Source organism: Vombatus ursinus, unplaced genomic scaffold, assembly GCF_900497805.2.
Source record: "Vombatus ursinus unplaced genomic scaffold, bare-nosed wombat genome assembly UNPS02014794.1, whole genome shotgun sequence".
NCBI classification, from domain to species: domain Eukaryota; kingdom Metazoa; phylum Chordata; class Mammalia; order Diprotodontia; family Vombatidae; genus Vombatus; species Vombatus ursinus.
This window is the reverse complement of record NW_020954572.1, coordinates 1485889-1503078: the sequence shown is the minus strand read 5'-3', so window position 1 is coordinate 1503078 and position 17190 is coordinate 1485889. Positions and strand designations below refer to the sequence as shown.

The 17190-nt window shown below is 39.3% G+C and overlaps 1 protein-coding gene across 2 annotated transcripts in view; it reads left to right on the top strand.

Annotated features, from left to right (window-relative positions):
- UNC79 (unc-79 homolog, NALCN channel complex subunit) overlaps positions 1-6060 on the top strand; it is a 285579-nt gene extending 279519 nt beyond the window's left edge. For both annotated transcript variants that reach the window (XM_027869844.1, XM_027869843.1), the window contains 2 exons: positions 2622-2663; positions 5652-6060. In XM_027869844.1, coding sequence (XP_027725645.1) covers positions 2622-2663; positions 5652-5852 — 243 coding nt within the window. In that variant the 3' untranslated portion in view covers positions 5853-6060. The remainder of the gene's footprint in view (positions 1-2621; positions 2664-5651) is intronic.
- The last annotated feature ends 11130 nt before the right edge of the window (positions 6061-17190 follow it).

The window sequence follows — 17190 nt, the reverse complement described above, 5'->3', positions numbered from 1 at the left end:
GTCTGTCACATACAACTAAGTCACTGATTCAGAAAAGCAACATTTAATGATGGGACCTGAGAGATTCCATAGCTCCTAGTGTTTGTGGCTGATATCAGTCTTCCTGTGTTCTGAGCAAAGACTTTTGCCAAAGAGACTTTATGCACTAGTGTTTGCTACCTCTTTAAGAGGCTAACTGGGGGAGGAAGGGGAGAAAAATTTTAAACTCAAAAGCATATGGAAGTGATTGTTGATAAATCAAAATCAATAAAAAATTTTTAAAAAGAGGCTGATATCTTGGCTCAGATGTCAACCACTGTTCTGTTTCCCCCAAAATGCAAAGACTTTCCTGTGAGGAAAGGAAACACCTGAGAAAAGACTCTCAGATATGCACTAATAAGCAAAGTCTGGAGTCAGACATCCCAGGCAATCTCTTAAGTATAGGGTTGTGTGTGTCATGGATCCCACTGGCAATCTGGTGAAGCCTATGGACTCCTCAGAATAATGTCTTTAAATTGAATGCTAAATTTGAGATAGAGATCAGTAAAAATAAAGGTGTAATTTTTTTTTCCCATACAAGTTCATGGATGACCTAAAATTTATCCCCTGGTCCCTTAGACAGTCCGTGGACCCCAGGAGAAGAACCCCTACCATAGTAATGTTAACTGCTTCAGGTTGCGTTCCTTGCTTATTCCCATAACTCATAGATAAAAAAGACCCATGTGAGTTTCCCAAAGACCCACACTTTTCTGGAATATCCTTAAATAAAGATTGATTTCTTGTGGATTAGATCCTATAGAATCAAAACCCACAGGGAGCCATACAAATTTACAGAAAGGATAAGGAAGGACCTCAACCTAAGTCCTTGACCTGATTCCAACTTGCTGTCTCTGAACAGCATCCTGATGATGAATTAATATGTTCTCCTAGTCTAACAATCACTGACTATATGGTTACCTGCAATGACTACTTATAAACTCTAATTATAGCCATTTAACTCCAGACTGCACACTGTTGGTCAGAATTTCCTTTTCTCCTGAATATTTGTTTCCTGTGTTGACACCTTTTACAATGGTGTGTGTGTGTGTGTGTGTGTAACAGGGGGAATAACCCAGCCACCACATGAACCTATTTACCTGAATTATTGACATCATATTAGGACAGTTAATTCCTGGAACTGCAGTAGGAAGTAGGTACCAATAGTTTATCTTTTGCGTCTCTTTGATCTTTCATAAAATGACAGAATCTCAGAGCTTAAAGGACTTCAGAGGTCATCTAGACACCCCGGGGTAGCTTATTCTGTGATTAAAAATGTTTAGGCAAGGATTAGGATCAGATAATTTATGGCACAGACTTCTAAGGCACTGACCCTTAATGTCCTACTAGGATTATAAGTCTAATAATAGGAATAAGCCACAGGGATCATTTTCAGATGATGGAACTTCACCTACTGATACTTCTTTCCTAAAGACTATAATTATGCTATGTCCAAGGTGTTGGCCAAGACCACCATTTTTATTTAGAAATTAATAAATTGGACATGTTATTAACAAGGTGTTAAAACATGTATACTTGCCAATTAGCCTTAGGAACAAAAGAATAAACAGAAATAAAAATGATCACTTTCTTAGACTCAGTAAATATAGTTTTGATGTGTTAACAGTCTCCAAAGAGGACAGTAACTTGGAGTAAGGTAAACAAACTATTGTTTCAGAATTAAAGGGTCAGTATTTATACTTCTGTCTTCAAGCTTTTCCAGACTTTAGTTAGGATTTCTCTTCAGAATGTGCTGAAACTGTGCCTAAGACTCAGAAAATCACAATTATAACTTGTCTTCTGTTAGCTCAGATGGGCTATCCCATATTCCACTACATTGTTGAATTAAACTTTCCTATTGCCCTGAGGGAGTAGAGGCCTTTGAAAAGAAAAGAAAGTGATGATACTACATCAGGAATGGGAGACACTGTTCCTACTCTGTAAAGTATATCCTGCCCAGAGAGCAGTCTGTGGGAGAAATCATATATAGGAATAGGTAAGTGAATCAGCTCAAGTTTTATAGATCCCATGGGTTCTAAAACCTCATTTTAGGCCTGGCCCCTAGCTTGTACCAGTCATTTATGTGAATACACAGACTGTACAAAGTCCTTATCTCTGGTTCTATTTTACCTTCTATACCATATAGAGGTAGAAGATAGAAGTCTGTCTTTTTCTGACAGTGTGGAATTCTAGCTGCTGTCTATGAACCTTTTCTTAACAACCAAGAGCTAATACAAGCATGGCTATACCTGAGAATCATTTCTGAAGATTCTAGGGAGGAAGATTCTATTTAAGGAAGTGAAGGTATTTTTAAAATATACACTAACTTTCCACTCATTGAGTGGCTTTCAAGAGATAATCAGTCATTTGCTCTAAAGTGTATATTCCAAGCAATCATGGGGTGCTTATTAACCTCCAAATGCCACCAGCTCAGCAGGGCCTGGACTCAAAAAGACATTTTTCTGATTATAGGCAATGCCTCAGCATGTGCCCTCATCCTTGCAAAGTTAGAAGGATTAACGATGCCCTGCTTTCCCTCACTGTAATTACATCTGATGTGGCCAAATAGTACAATAATAGCAAACATCTTTGTTTCTCCCTCACAGCTCATACCTATGTGGCTGCCAATGATTCAATCAAATTTGAAGGTAAGTTATCCCATGGGCTATTTTAGGGCAAGTTTTTAGTTTGAACCTGGGTCCATCCTGAAAATGTCATGAAGTTCACAGGCAATAATACTATTAATACTAATCTCACTTCAAGAATTGTCATGCTTATACATGGTAATTGCAAATGCCTTTTAGCTCCACTGTCATCACCACTGTCATCCTTCCAAGTACTGGACCATAGAATTTAGAACTGGAAAGTACCTTACAGATCTTGTCCAATTCTCTCATGTTATAGGGAAGAAGATTAAGGCCCAGAGTTGTATGGCTTGTCCAGGCTTACACTAGAGCAGGGATTCAGACCCAGGATACTGATTCCAAACCTTTGTCTACTATAAATTTTTTTTCAAAGCACTATTTGTGTCTGTTAACATAATACTTCAAGTGCCTGTGACTTTGTCAACTTAGGAACATGCCTCCCTCTAAATGCAGATCACAGTCCGTCTGAGGAGGGGGCAGAGAGGTTAAGCAACTTGCTCATCTTCTGGTAGTTCAGTGTCAGAGGTGGCCTTGAACCAAGATCATCCTCCTTCTAGGTCTAACACTCTATCCACCATAGCATGCTGCTTCTCCATTATAACAATTATAATTATTCAATTATAGAATTATAATTATAATTACAATATCCATTATAATTATAATTCGATTTATAAATTATTTACAAAAAAACCCAACCCTCACAACTACCCCATGAGGTTGGTATTATTATCCTCATTTTATAGATTGGAAAACTGAGACCCAGAAAGGTTAAATGATTCGACCAAAATCACAGAACCACTAAGCAGCTGCCAGGATTCAAAGCCAGTCTTGACTACAAGTTGAGTGTTCTTTCTGCTAAGCTACACTGCCTGGATTGTTATGTCATTTTATCCTTTGAACATATCCCTGCAAAATATACAGGGATTTTATAGATCCCATTTTACAGATGTGCTGACCCAGAAAAGTTATGACCTACTCAAAGTAACATATTAAATGTGGCAGATCCAGAACTAGAATCTTTATCTTGACTTCTGGCCCTGTGTTCTATCTGCATGGCCACATGGAATCATTATCAGAAAGCAGTACCATGGAAGGAGTGCTATATTTGGCATCAGAGGACCTGGGTTTGAATCCCAACTCTGCCAATTACTACTTATGTGACTTTAGGGTAAGTCACTCTATTTTGCTGGACCTCATTTCCCTCAGCTGTAAAAAGGGGTGGGGGGGAGGATTAGGTGACTTCTAAGGCCCCTTCCAACTCTAAACTCTTTCTATAGCATTTATCAAATACCTTCCTAATTGTGTAGAGACTGTTCTCCCTACAAGGAGCTTAAAAGCTAGGAAAGACAATTCTGACAGAGACACATAAGGCATTTAGACATCAGAATATCAACAATAAGCTCCCAAGTGAAAGTCAAGAGAACCATTTCCTTGGATTTTTCTCATTGATTATCCATTCTGAATGCAGGTTTGTGCTAAAGATCAAGATGAAGTAGCTTCATTTCCTCAACCACTCCTAGTTTGCTCATTAGATGCAGAAGTCTAGCCATTTTTAAAGAGCGCACTAGTGTGACTTGATCAAAATTCTGTACAATTAAATGTCCTAACCACTATCACCAATCTTCCATGTTGGGGAGAAATTTTTGAAGGGCATTTATTAAATGATATAACATCAGAGCTGTGAGGGTCATCAGAGATCATCATCATTCCTTTATTTTATATATATAAGGAATCTGGATGCTGAGAGAGCTGACTTGCCCAAGGTCACACAGCTAGTGGCAAGAACTCAGATATTAGAATTATACAATTTTATAGCTAAAAGTGACCTTAGACATTTTTTCAATGTCTTTCTCTACCAGCCTTCCTTCCATTTTACAGATGAGGAAACTGAGGTCCTGAGAAATGAAGGCATTTTCTCAAAGACGCAGAATTAGTGAGTGGCAGAGTCATACTTCCTAACTCCCAGTCTGGTGCTCTTTCCATATCACCATCCAGCCTCTGGGGAAGCTTTGAGTTATAAGGGTTAAACATACTTTACTGCTATTAAATATAGATGTTTGGTCTTGGCAGAGGTATAGAAAAGGTAGTCACCAGCTGCATCTACAAGTTTGGCAGCAGGAATTCAGTTTCCATTTTGCCTTAGCTCTTGTCACCTGCCTGGCAGAGGTAGTATTAGTAGTTGGGTAGTGAGAGGAATTTTTCCTTGCCTGTGCCAATTTGCAGGGGCAGAACAAACAGGGAGATAGCATTGGGGGAGGAGATCAGCTAGATCAGCTGGGGCAAATTATAAATTGTAGGCATATACTGGTACCCTCCTTTCCATGGCAGGTCGTGATGGAGAATAATAGAGCCAAGAGCTGTATGCCAGCCCCCTCTGAATCCTGATTTGTGGTAGCAGCATTGCTGTGGCCATGGACAGCATGCCATGTTTTAGCTTTGCATTCAAGAAAAATTGCTTTGAACTTGGGCAGCAGGTCTACCCACAGAAACCTACTTTTGAACTCAGTTGATTGGCCTCAGAAAGAAACAATGAACACATTTTTTCTCCTTCTAAATTTTCCTAGGGATAATGTATGTTTAACTTTGAGACTAAAAGACTTGGGTGTGTACTTAGGAGTTAGTGGAGGGAAGCAGGATAGCTGTCTTCAAGTGTTTGAAGGTCTGTCAGGTGGAAGAGGGATTAACTTTGTTCTGCTTCGCCCCAGATGGCAGAACCAGCAGCAAGAGGTCGTAATTCTACAGAGAGAGATTTTAGCTTGGCAAAAGGAAAAAAAAAAACAACCAAATCTCTTTAACAGTTAGACCTGGCTCAAAGTGGAAGGGGCTGCCTCAGGACGTGGTGTATCCCCATCACTGAGGCTCTACAAGTGGATCCTAGGTGACCTAGATATGAAGGAAATTTCTTGTTCAGGAGTGGATCCCTGTCAACTCTGAGCCTCGGTGACTCTGCTATTCTGTGATTCTGACAGGTCTCTTGTTATGTTTTAACAGCATTTATCGGCTGGACTACAACTACGACTTCAAGCAATTCAGAACAATGTGAACCACCACAGCCTGAGGATGCTGCAGGGCTCTGGACAGACAAGCACGAGCTCATCCGCACTCCGGAAGTGGCTCCAGTGCACGCAGTTCAAAATGGCCCAGGTGGAGATCCAGTCCTCTGAAGCTGCCTCCCAGTTCTACCCTCTATGAACAGGGTGTGTCGCTTCTAGCGTGAACGCTCTGGTTCAGCAATAACGGGGTTCCAGACAAATACTAGGATCCACGCAGGTTTGAGAAGGCATTGGGAACAGTGTTCCCCCTCCGTAGTTTAGGTACAGACATGCGGAGCCTGCCAATGGCCGTGTCGAAGCCTTCCTGCTTCACCTGTTTCTGACGTCTCCTTGGGCTAGCCGATTAAGTGTTTCCTTACATTCTTTTTTAAGAACCAAATCATTTCTCTTTAACTGACTTCTATTTTTTTTAAGAAGAAAAAAAAATAGACTGGTGGGCACTCACAGAAAAGTTGTATAAGTCCCCCTGTTGCTATTTTTGATGACAGAGAATAAATAGGGTTTTTGAAGCCTTTTAGTGTTTTTTCTTAAAACCGACTCTTGGCAATGCAATAAAACTCCTCACCGTGCGCCGGTGACACCCTACGGAGGCTTGGGGTCATGATCGTGGGAAAAAGCTGCAGCTTGCAAGGAGCATTACAAAGTGCACTTAGAAATTAGGGGGTTTAACTGTGCCAATTCTTCCTCCCTTTCTTTTTTTCTTTCTTTCCCTTTTTATAATATCATTTTCCAAAACTGTCCAGTATGGTGGCTTATTTTTAAAACAATTGCAACAAACAACAAAAACTAGGTTTTTTGACTCCTTAGTTTGAGGCTGTACTTTCTTCTTGTAAGCTTTAGGATAACCCCTTTAGTTTTATGAATAAGAAATTTTATTCTTTTCGTAATACTTGTATACAATTCCATTGGGATAAAAAACAAATTGTAGATTGCATACCAACCTGATGGAATCCCAGCACCGGGCACGTAACACTGCATATGGAATCACATTCCTAAAGCCGAATTTTAATAGTGCAAGAGCACCGAGATGTGTTGGCATTTAGGATTAGCATTTGACTGTGCATTCACAAATGGTACTTCTCTTCTTTTACTCCTGTAATGCACTGACAAAAAGAAGAATTAATACACGTTTAAGCTGTATATTAACATGCTATTAAATGCATATTCTTTATTATCTTTGACAGCCTGAGGGTTTTCTTTTTAAAAACTAGTTTATAGGTCAAAAGGGATGAATGTTTCTTGGGGAAGCCATAGAAGGGATTCCTGCTTCAAGCAGTGTTTGGACTATATACCCTCTGAGGTCAAGAAATCCAACAAATTTTAATTATGAGAAGGTTCCAAGAAAAAAAAAATAAGATGGAGCATAGGCCAGGGAAGAGACCAGTGGTGGGAACAAATATTGAGGTGAAAATAGGGAAGCTATTACAATGTTCCATGTCAGTGATGAGAAAGACCTTAATGACAATATTGGCTATGTGAATAGAGAGAAATGGGTTTGAGAGATTTCTCTGCCTGCCCTCATGTTGGACTCGGAGTCCGAGGACCTATGTTCCAATCTGTTCTGTCACTCGCTGTCTTCGTAACCTTGAACAAATCACTTAAAATCTCTGAACCTCTGTTTCTTCCTCTAGAATGAGAGGTTTAGATTGAATGATTTCTAAGGTTCCTGCTATATCTAGTCTATAATTCTGTGATTATCTATGATAATTCTATGAAGGGGCTTGACTATGGGGGTAGGGGAAATCAAGGTGATGGAAAAGTCAAAGATGATTCTGAGGTTATGATCCTGTTGAACTGAGAGAACAGTGGCACCAGAGGAAGGGTAGGTAGTGTATTTAGTTATGCTTTTATTTAGTTTGAGGTGCTAATTATATCTAAGTGAATGTGACCAGCAAGTAGCTAAAGATGTGAGATTAGAGTTCAAAACTGAAGTTAGGACTAGATATGTAGATTTGGGAGTCATTTATAAGAAATGATCTTTGAACCCATGAGGATGGATGAAATCAATCACTTAGAGAGAAGAGAACCCACTACAGACACTTGGAGGACATCTAAGGATAGGGATAGGTTGGTACATCCTTTTCAATTCTGAGGTTCTATGTAAGCTCCTCGAGGGCAAATATTATTATTATTAGTAGTAGTAGTATCCCCTAGGTACTTAACTTTTTTAACGGGATAGAATTGAACTGATTCTTTTGAATGGCCTGGATCCTGATGAGAATTCCTGAATTACACATTTTTCAAATTTCCTAGAGCACTTTGCCTGTACCACAAAATCTCAGAACTATGAGGCTAACTCAGAGAACATCTAGTCCAGCCTTACCTGAACAGCAATCTCTTCTACCATATCACAAGTGATCAGGCATTCAGTTCCTATAAGGACGCCACTACCTCTGGAGGCAGCCCATTCCATTCTGGTATAGCTTTTATTGTTAGGAAGTTTTTCCTTTGCCCTTATCAAATTCTACATTTTACCATGCATGTTTCCATGCCATCATTCTCCATGAGACTGAGGTCACAGATCATAGATCAAAAGCTGGAAGAGACTTTAGAGAGCCATTTAGTTTATGCCCCTCACTTTACAGATGAGAAGAAGTTAACCTTCTTGCCCGAAGTCACACAGGGAATAAGTGACAGGAACAGGATTTGAAGCCAGTTCAAACTCTGATTCCAAGTCCAGTCCTAGTATGTGAGGGCAAGGAATAGGTAACTTTTCATTTTTGAATTCCCAGTGCCTAGCATAGTACACATTAAGTAATTATATTAATAATTAATAGATATTTGCTGAATTAAATTGAATTTCGAACTTTCTAACCGCCATTAAAACCAAATTGCTCTTGACTAGGGGCAAATGATCTTTGATCATTTTGTTGGAAAAAGCAGAATGAATTTGGAGAATATCCTCCAAGCAGGACTCCCCACAACCCATAGGGCCTGAGATAATTCATTGCTATGTTGATTATTTAAGAGGTTCCACTTTTCTTCTAGGGGGTCAAATGTTTTAATATTTTCTAGAGATGAGTAATACCTCAAGTGCTGAGAATGTTCACTGAAGTCTGAACAATTAAAGCTCTCCAAAAATAGAATGAGCTGCCTGGAGGTGGTGGGAAGAGGGAGGGATTTTGTCTTCTTCACCCCTAGAGGTCTGCAAGCAGCAATCAAAAGGTCACTTTGGGGGAATGTTGTATGGGAAATTTTTGCAATTGGTAGAGGAATTGGTCTAGCCTTGTGATTTGGGCTAAATATTACCTTCAGGTCTTTGAACATAATTCTTCAACTGTAAAGCGGAAATATTAATACGAGCCCTACCTACCTCACAGGGTTGTTGTGAGGACTAAATGATGTAGTAGAGAAATTCTTGGTCAGGTACTGTATAACTTGAACCAGATCAAGGATTCTTAACTTGGGATCCTTGAACCCGGTGTGTGTTTTTTAAAACTATTTTGATAATTGTATTTCAATATAATTGGTTTCCTTTGTAATCCTATATATTTTATTTTTTACATTTAAAGACACTATTCTGAGGAATCCATAGGTGTCAGACAACTGCCAAAGGGAATCCATGACACAAAAAAGATTAAGAACCTCTGGACTAGATTGTGAAGTCCGTTCTCACTCAGATTCTGTGATTTTATGATGACCTCATAAGTCCCTTTCAGCTTCAAAGTTTTGATTCTAAAGAAAGATGAAGAGGTAGACATGTCCTGCTATAAAGTTTCCTGAGATCCATATTGTGTCTCTAGAGTAGAACAGTTATTCATCATTCTTACTGTGCTATCTGATATACCTCAAACTTGGAAAGAAGAAATCTGACTGATCAATTAAGCAACAGGTATTTCCTGAGCTCCTACTAGGTGTCCACTACTATCCCAAATGATGGGCACAACCCCAGTAAGGTTTGAAGTCAAAAACTCTGTGTTCAAATCCCAGCTCTAACAGTCTATGAACCTATAATGTTTGATTAGGCAGGATTGATCTTTCATACTGTTATAGGATTTTGAGCTGGAAGAAACCTTATTGATCTAGTCCAACCTTCATTTGGAAGAAGAAAAAATGGTCCAGAGAGGTCAAATGATTTGTACAGTCACAAGGACCAACAGCCTGCATTTGAACCCAGGTGATCTGACTCCAGGTCAAGTGCTCTCTGCCTGTTGCAGCAAGCTTAAGGAAGCTGATTGATTCTGTTTTCTCCTAAGCATGAGTCCAGGAAGGGAGAAGAAGAAGTTTTTCTGTTAAATATTAGAATTAGAAGGGACTCCATTAAGGATCACCTAATCTAAACTCCTCATTTTTAAAACTGAGAGTCAGAGAGGAAAACAATTTTTCTGGGGTTTTACAGTGAATGAAGAAGTGGCAGAAATAAGATTCAGACCCAATGCTTGTCTTTCTAAGCCTAGGGTTCTTTCCACTGTTCCAGAGCTAGACATTAGGACCCTCCTGGAACCCTCACGTTGATCTTGTCCCAGATATGGCAGCTCCAAACCATCCTCGCACAGAGTGTAAGTCCCATCAGTCTACCAGACCTGCCTTGTATGTATTTAGACAGCCAAGTGGTAGAATGCAAATGGTATATATGGTGTCACACTCAGAAACTGGGGCCACCAAACCATGCATAAAGATCTGCAGGGGAAGCCTATTGACTTAGAAAACTGCAAATTAATATTATCTGTTTTCTATTGTATTTTTTCTTTATTTTGTTAAACATCTCCTAAAGTTTAATGGCTCTGTTCTCCCAGGTGTTTGACACCTCTGGTGTAGTGGAAAGAGCCTGAACTTGGAGCCAGGAAGACCTTTGCTGCAATTCTGCTTCATACACTTATCAATGAGTCACCAAATCAAATAATTTATTCTCTCTGAGTTTGTTTCCTCATCACTAAAATTGGGGCAATAATATCCACCTCACAGGCTTGTTGTGAAGATCAAATTAGATAGCTTAGGTCACACCAAGTCAACACGTGTTTATTAAGCATTCACTATGCTCCAGGCACTGTGCTATGTGGCCCCTGGCAAATCTTGAAACATATGAATGCTGGCTATTATAATTTATAACCTTTCTAACCATGCTGTTTGTATCTATGATCATACTGGCTCATGTTTATAGAGCACTTTGTCATCGAAGAAGCAGTATGGTGTTATAGCTCTAATACTGAATCTGGAGTTTGGCAAACCTGGGTTCAAATCTTGCCTCTGACACTAGTTATATGGCTATGGACAAGTCATGTAATCTCTCTGAGTTTAAGTATCCTTCTCTCTCAAGTGAAATAATAATATTTGTGCACCCTACCTCATAGGGAAGTAGTAAAACTCAGATAAGAGAATTTATGGAGATTGCTTTGTAAATGTTAAAGTGCTACCTAAATTTCAACTGTTATTATTATTACAAAGCTTTTCATGCCTGGTATTGTTCAATTCTCACAATAAACTGATGAGGTAGTATAGGCATTGCTATATCAAAGGACTTAGATGAAGTGTCACAGATGGTAAGAGATAGAGTTAGAACTCACTCAAACCCAGGGCTCCAGGCTCCAACTCCAATGATTTCTTTAGCCTATTCTAGCAAACAAGTCAGAATCATTTGCTTGGAATAACCTGGTATAGTAGAAGGATCACTGGTCTTAGAAGTCAGAAGGCCTGAGTTTAAGTCTTGAGACCAATACTTACTGGGAAAGTCATCTAGCTTCCATAAGCCTCAGTTTATTCATCCATAAAATGGTGAAGATAAGTGCTATCTTATTACCTATCTCACCAAGTTGTGAGGAAAGTGTTTTGTAAACCTTATGGCACCATCCAAATTATTATCATTATTGGAGGTGTTTCAAGGGGTTACTAGGGTCAAACTGTCAGTGGGAGAGGAGGCAAACCATTATTTAGATGAAAATGTAGGCTATGTTGGTTGAGGAAAAGGGATGAGGAAAATACTCACAATGGCATGATCATTGCTGAGATTAGATGAACTAGTCTTCCTGAACCTGTCCTGAAATTTGGGGTGTATAGACTTGTAATCTCCTCCTGACTGTGAAGTTCAATTTACCCAGAAGAAAGCAATTATATCTAGGTATAAAATGGATGAGGTCTACCACTGAATGATTTATTTTCAAAATGTGGGTCATTGATATCCCAATGACTGATAGTATTTCAGGTACCTAAGACTTTTTGAGAGATTTTTTGAAGATCACAGTAACTAATATTAACTTATAGACTGTCAGAGCTGGATAGGGCCTTAGATCATAGGCATTAGAACATTGGACCATTGAAGGTTATAGTTGGACAGGTCCTGAGAAAATAGAATGTTAGTCTTGGAAAGAGCTGTAGAATAGAATTTTAGAACATAGAACATACAATAGACCATAGACCATAGAGTTTGGAGGGTACTTTGAACACACAATACTAGAGCCCATGTCTCATTTTTCATAGATAGAAAATGAAGCCTAGAAAAGTGAAGAAACTTGTTCAATGCCATATAGCTAGTAAGTGGTGGAACAGAGATTATAACCCAGTTCTGAACAGTTAAGTCCAGTGTTCTTTCTGTTACATGACAGTACCTGATTAGACCCAAGACACAAAAATATTAGAAAAGTCAAGGTAGATTTAACCAACAGATGGTTCTTTTGTAAAATTTATCATAATGTTATCTATATGGCAATATACCTCATTGAAAAGAGCTAATATAATAGCACCTTTTTTTCCAGGAGTTTGGTGGGCCTATAATAGATTTCTAGGTCAGATAAATTGACCCTAGACTGAGTGGTGGTCTTTGGCACCCTCCTACCTTTCAGAATTTGTAGTCTTCAGACAAAAGACGTGATAATGGTAATGATGATCCATGATTTCATCAGTATGGATACTCCTTCCATCAATGCAAGTTGTAGCCTCTCTTAACTTGAGTAGATGATTTTGTGTGCTGTTATTACAAAAACAAACAAATAAAAATCTTGGTAATAACAAGTCTCTCTGCATTAAACCAGGCTGGTCCTTGGACAACAGAGATGCATCCTATGAAGTTTGTACATGAAACTCAGGTTGAGGTTTGTCCTTGAAACTCTTCCAGTTTGGTTGGACCTTCAAGGGTTTGTGCTCCGTTGGCATCACTTTTGAGAATCCAGGGTCACCTGTACGCCAGATGGAGGAATAATAATAGCCCATATTTATAGAGTGCTTTGCAGTTACAAAACAGTTAAAAAGTCAAGGTAGTAATGCAAATATTATTTCTCATTTTTTCATATGAGGAAATAGATTTAAAGAGGACAAGTGGTTTGTTCGCAGTCACAGAGCATGCAAAGGACAGAACTGGACCCTGCATCTTCCCACAAATAATTTAGGACCATAGATTTAGAACTGGAAGGGACCGAAGAAGCCATATTGTTCAAGGTCCTCATTTTACAAAGGAGAAAAATAAGGTCCAGAAAGATTAAGTAACTGGCTCAGGATCACACAGTGCAGTCTGCTGTTCCAAATCACCTTACAAATTACCTCTTATGCAACCAAAAGATGAAGATGGCAGTTACTTTGCTGAAAAAAAGGCCTATTTACTAAGGCTTCAGACCAGGCATTCTCTATTTCTTAGGAATGGTAAAAAACAGTATAGCCTAGTGGATAGAAAATTACTCTTGGAGTCAGAAGATCTGAGTTCAAATTCTGCCTCTGGTACATATTGGCTATGTGACCTTAAGCAAATCACTTAACCTCTCAGTATTCTAGGTAACCCTCTTAAGACTATAAATTACAGAAATGGTGTCATTGGTACCATCTCTACATTTTTAGAAAGAGTTCTCTAAACCAGTGAAATCACAGTTTCAGGCCCTATGCATTCTTAGGCATATAGATTTAGAGATGAAAGAAACCTTAGAGGTCATCTAGGATTCCCCCCGCTCCCAGCCATTATCTTGATCCTCTTGTGTTAGTAGATTTTGGGTAGTTTATACCTATTCCCTAAAATCTCATGTGGCAGTCTATCTTATGACTATTGATGAGAATTGTTTAGGTTCTGTCCCAAATGTTATTTCCAAATGTTCTTGGGATGGATTGTCAAAAGCATAAAAATGGTAAGGAGCATGGTCAGAGTCATAGGATGTTGCCTAGTGAACCAGACATTTTTACAAAAATCTACTTTTAGAACATCAGAGATTTTTTTTTTAAAACCCTCAAACCCATCCAGCTCTGAATCCTTTCCTTGAGTAATCAGATAATTGCTATTAAATCAAGGAGCTAAAAAATAGTGTGGGCATTCTTCTTACCTAGTCTTTTTTTTTTTTTAAGATTCATTAATTTATTTATTTTTAGTTTTCAACATTCACTTCGACAAGATTTTGAGTTACAAATTTTCTCCCCATCTTGTCCCTCCCCCAACCCCAAGACAGTGTACATTCTGAATACCCTTTCACCTAATCTGCCCTCCCTTCTATCTCTCTCCTTCTCTTATCCCTTTCTTCTTCTATTTTCCTGTAGGGCAGGATAGATTTCTATACCCTATTGACTATATATCTTATTTCCCAGTTGCATGTGAAAACAATTTTTTAGCATTTGTTTTTAAAATTTTGGGTTCAAAATTTTCTCCCTTCCTCCCTCCCCACCTACCCTCATTGAGAAGGCAAGCAACTCGATACAGGTTATACTTGTATAATCATGCAAAACACTTCCATAGTAGTCATGCTGTGGAAAACTATATTTCCCTTCATCCTATCCCACCCCCTCCCATTTATTCTATTCCCTCTTTTGACTTTGTCCCTCCTCAGAAGTATTTGCTTCTGATTACCCCCTCCCTCAATCTGCCCTCCCTTCTATTGTCCCCCCGCTCTCTTATCCCCTTCATCCCTATTTTCCTATAGGATAAGATAGCTTTCCATACCCAATTGAGTGTGTATGTTATTCCCTCCTTAAGTCAAATCCTATGAGAATGAGATTCACTCATTACCTCTCACCTTCCCCCACTTCCCCTCCATTGTAAAAGCCTTTTCTTGTCTGTTTTATGTGAGATAATTTACCCCATTCTACCTCTCCCTTTCTCCTTCTCCCAGTATAATCCTCTCTCACCCCTTAATTTTATTCTCCGGATATCTTCAACTCACCCTGTGCCCTCTATCTATCAAAGTATCTGTACATATAATTTTTTTCCCCTCCAACTACCCTAATACAACAAATAAAACTCTCATGAGTTACAAATATCATCTTTCCATGTAGGAATGTAAATAGTTCAACCTTAATAAGTCCCTTATGATTTCTCTTTCCTGTTTACCTCTTCATGCTTCTCTTGTGTCTTGTATTTGAAAGTTAAATTTTCTATTCAGCTCTGGTCTTTTCATCAAGAATGCTTGAAAGTCCTCTATTTCACTGAATGTCCATTTTTTTCCCCTGAAGGATTATACTCAGTTTTGCTGGGTAGGTGATTCTTGGTTGTAATCCTATCTTCTTTGCCCTCTGGAATATTGTATTTCAAGCCCTGCAATCCCTTAATGTAGAAGCTGCTAAATCCTGTGTTATCCTGATTGTGTTTCCACAATACTTGAATTGTTTCTTTCTGGCTGCTTGCAATATTTTCTCCTTGACCTGGGAATTCTGGAATTTGGCTCCAATATTCCTAGGAGTTTTCCTTTGGGGATCTCTTTCAGGAAGTGATAGGTGGATTCTTTCCATTTCTGTTTTACCCTCTGGTTCTAGAATATCAAGGCAGTTTTCCTTGATAATTTCTTGAAAGATGATGTCTAGGCTCTTTTTTTGATCCTGGCTTTCAGATAGTCAATAATTTTTAAATTCTCTCTCCTGGATCTATTTTCCAGGTCAGTTGTTTTTTCAATGAGATATTTCACATTTTCTTCTATTTTTTCATTCTTTTGGTTTGGTTTTAGAACATCTTGATTTCCCATAAAGTCACTAGCTTCCAATTGCTCCATTCTAATTTTAAGGAAGTATTTTCTTCAGTGAGCTTTTGGACTGCCTTTTCTATTTGACCAATTCTGCTTTTTAGGGCATTCTTCTCCTCATTGGCTTTTTGAACCTCTTTTGCCATTTGGGTTAGGCTATTTTTTAAGGTGTTATTTTATTCAGTATTTTTTGGGTCTCCTTTAGTAAGCTGTTGACTAGTTTTTCATGATTTTCTTGTATCACTCTCATGTCTCTTCCTGGTTTTTCTTCTACTTCTCTTACTTGCTTCTCAAAATCCTTTTTGAGCCCTTTCCTGGCCTGGGACTGATTCATATTTTTCTTAGAGGCTTTGGATGTAGGAACTTTGACTTTGTTGTCTTCTTCTGGTTGTATGTTTGATCTTCTTTGTCACCAAAGAAAGATTCTATAATCTGACTTTTTTTTTGCACAATTTGCTCATGATCCCAGCCAATTACTTGAATTTTAAACTCTTTGTTAAGGTAGGGGTCTGCTTCCAGTGTGGAGAATGTACTGTCCCAAGCTTCAGGGGTTTTGTGCAGCTGTTTTCAGAGATACTTCTAGAGACCTTTTCAGTTCTTCCAAGGTGATATGATCAAGGCCAAGGTATTTACTCCTTTCCTGGCCTGTGCTCTGGTCTGTGAGTGATCACAAGCACTCTTTTCTGCTTTGGAATTATGAGGAGGATTTTCTTTCCACCACCACTACAAGCTCCACCATGCCAGCACTCCTCTTTGCCTCAGGATCGGCACCCAGAACGGTGACCCAGATCTAAGCACAGTCAAAGCAAGAGAATCCTGCCTCAGCACCAGCAAGGAGATCCCTGTAATCCCCGTCTGATCAGCCACTCAATTCCCCCTCAGTCTATGGGCTGGAAGTTCCAAATTACTCACTGCCCCGGGGCTGTACCAGGACTGGGGCTGGGACTGAGCTTCTCTCTCACTGAAGTCACAAACTTTTCCTACTGCCCTTCTAAGTTGTCTTTAGCATTTGTGGGTTGAGAAATCTGGAAACAACCACAGCTGCCCGTGATCCAGTCCCCTGAGGCCTGCTCCAGGTTTGCTGAGGCCTGTTTTGTCTGCACGCCAATGATGAACTGCATTTCTCTCCCAGCCTGGCACAATAGACCTTTCTAATCAACCATCCAGGTTGTCTTGGGCTGGAAATTTGTTTCACTCTGTCTTTTTGTGGGTTCTGCTGCTCTAGAATTTGTTTAGAGCCATTTTTAGAGGTATTTGGAGGGGTTTGGGAGAAAGCTCAAGCAAGTCACTGCTTTTACTCCACCATCATGGCTCCACCTCCCATCACCTAGTCTTTGACAGCCCACAATGCCAGGACCACCAAGAGTCACAAAATTATTAAATATTAATGTCAGGGCTTAATTTCAAGTTCTCCAACTCAAATCTCCAAAATATCTTACTAATGCACCAAATTCCTAGAGTGTAGTGAGTGCGGGTGATTATCCTGGGCACCACAATCTTGGGACTGGAAGGCAGTAGATAGGGAAGAAGGTGATCATTTGGCTAGGCAATATTAAAAAATAAAAAAAGCCCAAGGCTCACATTTGTCCTCTCTTGTCATGACCACCCTCTTAGTTAAGG